Here is a 5,014-nt window from a genome sequence, read left to right as displayed (position 1 = left end):
CTCTGTCCCTTTCTTCTTCATCCCCTGTTCCCAGGCAGTTGGGAAATACTGATCTAGCCAGTCCTGTCTTCACCTTGGAACCAGTGTCCGGGGAGCGTGCCCTAGCACAGTCTGCTGTAATTGGCTAGTGGCCTCAAGTGGGCAGTGGGTTGGGTCAGGATGGGGACCAACTTGGCAGACAGCCATCAGGGCGGCCTCAGGGAGGTGTGTGGCCTGCCAGGGAGCGCATTCTCCACACACCTGGTTGGGCCTGGAGTGCGTGGCAGCCGAGTGTGCTGGTTGCTGGACAGAGGGGCGCTGCAGCAGGGTGTGGGCGCGGGCGTGGGCGCGGGCGCGGGCACGGGCGCCTCTGGGCCAGGGGCGTCTCTGCGTGCTGCTCTGTCTTTTGACACATGAGTCTCAGGCTGTAGGTAATTCGAGTACGGGGCTGGGATGTGATGTGTGTATGTTTCTAGGGGCTTGCTTGTGTGACTTTCGGTGTGTGTTTGGGGCACACATACACGGAATAGTCCCTTAGCTACGGGACTGCCCAGGGTGGAGCCGCTGTGCATTTACGGTGGACCGGGGTGTGCACCCATGTGGGGAGTAGTGACCCAGCTGCCTGTGAGGGCCCTGGGCCTGGGGGTGCATGTGTGGGGTCTCTACCTCCACCTGCTATCCCTGGGGCTGCGGGCTTTCCTGCTTTGCATCCTTGTGCTTCTCCGAGAGCTGTGTGTGTGTGCGCTGGAGGCAGGCAGGGCTGTGTTCACGGCGGCTCGCTCTGTGGCCCTCATGGCCCATGCCTGTAGTGTCTACATCTTCCTTCAGGGGGTTGCCTGCACTGCCCAGCTGGTGGGGAGCTGGGTGACACTGCCCATATGGCTCTACTGTGCCTTGCTGGAGACCCTCAGATGCGTTCCTTTACTCCCGCTGTGTGAGGAGGTGGCCGGGTGGCTGGTGTGGGCCGGCATGCAGGCTGGCAGAGGCCTGGCTCAGGTGTGGGGTGTGGCGACCTTTGTGCAGCTGTGTGCTCACACGGTCTTCCTGGGCATGTACCTGTGCATGCACATCTGCTTTGCTGCCATCAGCTCTAAGGTCCATGTGAGAGTACACGCACCGTTCTGTGTCTCACTGCCCTTCAGGGTCCATGTCCCCCTGAGCTTGGGCATCAAAGTGGGGCTGCAGGGCCAGAAGCAAGGGAGGGCCACTGGGGAGGCAAGTACACCTCAGAGGGAGAGATTGGGGAAGCAGAAACCCCAGACGTCCAGGAGCCCCAAGCCCACCAGGAGAAGGGAGGTGTCACGGAGCAGGAGAGAGCTCAGTCCAGGTGGGTAAGGGAAGGGGCTGTTCTGTGCCCATTGGACTTGTCCCCAGCCTCAGGTGGTTAAGGGAAGGGGCTGTTCTGTGCCCATCGGACTTGTCCCCAGCCTCAGTTGGGTAAGGGAAGGGACTGTTCTGTGCCCATCGGACTTGTCCCCAGCCTCAGGTGGGTAAGGGAAGGGGCTGTTCTGTGCCCATTGGACTTGTCCCCAGCCTCAGGTGGGTAAGGGAGGGGGCTGTTCTGTGCCCATCGGACTTGTCCCCAGCCTCAGGTGGGTAAGGGAGGGGGCTGTTCTGTGCCCATCGGACTTGTCCCCAGCCTCAGGTGCTAGTGGCCTCTTCCTGCAGCCAGCCCAGGCTTGGAGCCTGGGTCTCCTCCTGCACAGCCAAGCCTGTGTGGGGGCCCCTCCCCTCCCTCACTGGGTACTGGCACCTCCTTCCTAGGCTGAGTGGTCTCTGGGGAAGGCACAGGTGGATGACGGGCAGATTTAAATCCTTGCCCTCTGCCCTCTTCGAATAGGGCCATTCATCCGGGAGGCTTTCTCCTCCTCTGCCCTTGCCTCTCTCATACCTGCCTCCCTCTGTGTTTATCCCTTTCCTGGCAGCAGCTCCCTCCCTCCCCTTTCGTCTCCTGCCCTTCCGGCTGGGCTGTTTCTCTTCTGGCTTCTCCAGGTGTTCCTCTTTTCTCGGTCACTGTGGGGTCTGCCCAGGGACTCCCTCGGCCCGGGCTGCCTCTTTTCCTACCCAGCCCCCTGTCCGAGTGTGCCAGGTATGCCTGGCCATGCTCTGCTCACCCCCGCACTCTCCCTGCAGTGATCCCCAGCGCCGCGACCCTCATCATTGTGGTGTGCGTGGGCTTCCTGGTGCTCATGGTCGTCCTGGGCCTGGTGCGCATCCACTCCCTTCACCGCCGCGTCTCAGGGGCCAGCGGGCCTCCAGGGACCTCCAGTGATCCCAAGGACCCGGACCTCTTCTGGGATGACTCAGCTCTCACCATTATCGTGAACCCCATGGAGGTGAGAGGCCCGGGGAATGGGGGTACTGTACGGTCAAGGCTGCGGAGCACACACGGCGAGGACTCCTGAGGAGGGGTAGGCCCTGGGTGGAGGCTGTTTGCAGAGCTGCCATGAGCAGGAGGGAAAAGAGAGGTTCAGGAAGGGAAGAGGGTGAGCAGGGGTTAAAGGGACTGAGGGAAGTGTGGCCCCTGAAAGAGAGGTTGGGGTGTGTGCAGGTCACTGATCCCTTTTCCTCTCTGTTCCCACCCTCCAGTCCTACCAGAATCGGCAGGCGTGTGTGGCGGGGGCTGCTGGGGGCCAGCAGGAGGATGAGGACAGCAGTGACTCGGAGGCGGCCGACTCCCCCAGCAGTGACGAGAGACGCATCATCGAGACCCCCCCACACCGCTACTGAGGAGACACCTCTCCCCATGCTGAGGGAGAGTTCTGCCCTGGTGAAACACACTCCAGACATGGGAGAAGGACCTTCTGGGAGAACAGACCGAGAGGGAGAGAGGCTTCAGAACCAGTCCTCCTTTCATCTCAGAACCCCAGGGGGCCCTCTGGAGTCCGCCCTGCCCCTCCCTGGGCCCCTATTCCTGGCCTCTGGGCTGTGTCATGCTCCTGGTGTGCCCCTGGCACCGGGGCTGGCTGCATTGGAAAGTGGGCTGGACTTCGGCTGCCTTTCTAGCCTCAGTGGCAGCTGCCTCCTTAGCACTCACTCTGTTGGGGAGGGGGTGACGGTCACAATGGCTGGGGCTGGGGCTGGGGCTGGGGTGGGGTTGAAGGAAACCCTCTCCTCTCCCTTCCCTTCTCTCTCCTGTCCATGGGAAGCCTCTCTCCCTCTGCAGGGCTCCCTCAGCTGGGCCGTCCCTGCTTCTCTTATGATCCCCCCACCTCGTTTCCATTTCAGTTTGGGGACCCTGCTTCTCCCTCCTTCCCAACTTCCTTCCTTTCTTGTCCTCTTTCCCCTCCTGCCCTTGCAGTCCTGAGGTCCTGCAGCCCTGGCCCCTCCTCTGACCCAGTGTAGGCAGGTTTCGGGGACGGGAGGGAGTGTGAGGGCCCCCGGGGGGAATTATATATAATGTATATTTTTTCAATGTTGTCGTGAGTGCAGCCCCTGTGTTCCCGTGTGCAGCTCACGGCCCCGTGTGTGTGTGTGTGTGTGTGTGTGTGTGTGTGTGTGTGTATGTGTGTGTGTGTGTGTGTGTGTGTGGCATCGTCATGTCCTGGGGCAGGGGGCGGGGAGATGGGTGTGGTGAGGGAGGGGACATATCCTAGGGTTTTCAAATAAAACAATCAGAAAAAACAAATCTCAGTGAGGGTACTCCTGTCTGCCTGGTCCTGTGTTGGTGTGGATGGAGGCTCTGGGGCCTCAGGGGCTGTTTGGGTCTCTGCTCAGGGCTGAGGTGAGGTAGGCAGGGCTGATGAGCTCGGGGTCCTGACCAACTAAGTCTCCAGGACACCAGGTCACCTGTAAAGTAAACCGGGGCAGATGGCTCCCATGCTTCCTTCCCTCAGTACCCCCTGGAAAAATATAGAAGATTCAGGGAACACCATGGACACCCGGGCAGATGCTCAGTGTCTTGTAGGGCCACCACCAACCCCACCCCACCACTTGGAACATTTTGCCTGTGTACACAGACTACCCGTGTACACAGGGACTGCCCGCGTGCTGGGACTGCCCGCGTACACGGACTGCCTGCCCGGCATCCCCAGGGAGAAGGCAGGCAACCCTGCTATTTGTACCAAAGGGATCTGGAGAATGTTCCTAGGCTGAGCCTTCCCTGCTGGCCAAGGCTCAGCTCTCAGACCCAGGGGATGTCTGCCTGCCTTCCCCATGTCCTCGTGGCTGCCTCACGTGGCTGCTGAGTGGCCTGTACCCTCTCCATGCTGGCCCAGCCCCTGGCCTGACAGCAGGCAGAGTTTGGCCCTTCCACAGCCTTTGGGCCACTGGTTAGTTCTCTGACCTAGGTCTTACTTAAGCCCCAGGTGGTAAAGGACAGTAAGCAGAAGAAATTATTTCAGAAGAGTGAATTGCTGGTGGGAGCATCCCTCTGGTGCTGTCCTGGCTGGGAAAAATACCAGGGATCCAAGTCTTGGTTCCTTCCTGCAGCATGAGAGATTAGGGCATCCTTAGGCTCTCCCTGCTTCTCTGTGGTTGCCTGTAGCACAGTTGGGGTGGAGGTGGGTTCTCTGCCTGATGTCCGTTCTGACACCTACCAGCTTCCATTGTCCTTGCCCATGGCGGCAAACTCCCAGCTGTGTATTGATGCCTTCATATTTTTATCGCCCAGCTAGATCTCTTTCCTACTTCATATTTACAGCTACTTATTGGTGTAGCCACCTGCCCTTCCTGTGACTCAGACTCCACCTTTCCCCAAATTCTCTGTGACCTATCCCTATCACCTTTCACCCATTCACCTATGCCAGAAACCTGGGAGTCAGTTTAGATTCCTCCCTCTTCCTCAACCCCATGGCCAAATGGTGATGAAATTCTGTCATTCCTACTCCTTAAAATCTCTCCAATAGGTCTTTTGCTTTCTATTCCTCCTACTGCTGCCACCACCTTGACCCGCACCCTCTATGATTTTGCCTGGTCTGTGGCAAGAGCCTCCCACCTGCCCTCATCTCCTGCCTCCCACCTGCCTCTCACCAGCCCTCATCTCCTGCCTCCCACCTGCCTCCCACCTGCCCTCATCTCCTGCCTCCCACCTGCC

The 5,014-nt window shown here is 59.6% G+C and overlaps 2 protein-coding genes across 2 annotated transcripts in view; both read left to right on the top strand.

Annotated features, from left to right (window-relative positions):
• The window catches only part of CLSTN3 (calsyntenin 3), a 29,627-nt gene extending 26,831 nt beyond the window's left edge, over window positions 1–2,796 (top strand). Inside the window, exons 17-18 of the mRNA XM_017517048.2 lie at window positions 2,113–2,315; window positions 2,569–2,796. Of these exons, the coding sequence (XP_017372537.1) occupies window positions 2,113–2,315; window positions 2,569–2,709 (344 nt within the window). The 3' untranslated portion in view covers window positions 2,710–2,796. The remainder of the gene's footprint in view (window positions 1–2,112; window positions 2,316–2,568) is intronic.
• Window positions 348–2,113, top strand: LOC108295020. Its single transcript, XM_017517049.1, has 2 exons — window positions 348–1,359; window positions 1,625–2,113. The coding sequence occupies exon 1, from the start codon at window positions 577–579 to the stop codon at window positions 1,312–1,314; it is 738 nt and encodes a 245-aa protein (XP_017372538.1). The 5' UTR covers window positions 348–576; the 3' UTR covers window positions 1,315–1,359; window positions 1,625–2,113.
• Window positions 2,797–5,014: the final 2,218 nt, after the last annotated feature.

The sequence above is a fragment of the Cebus imitator genome, unplaced genomic scaffold (assembly GCF_001604975.1).
Source record: "Cebus imitator isolate Cc_AM_T3 unplaced genomic scaffold, Cebus_imitator-1.0 Scaffold614, whole genome shotgun sequence".
NCBI classification, from domain to species: domain Eukaryota; kingdom Metazoa; phylum Chordata; class Mammalia; order Primates; family Cebidae; genus Cebus; species Cebus imitator.
The sequence above is the reverse complement of the archived record's forward strand: the minus strand, read 5'-3'. Positions and strand labels throughout refer to the sequence as shown.

What these genes read in the sequence shown, in the direction of transcription:
- LOC108295020 (XM_017517049.1), top strand. Translation starts at nt 577, where the DNA reads ATGTGGGGAGTAGTGACCCAGCTGCCTGTGAGGGCCCTGGGCCTGGGG.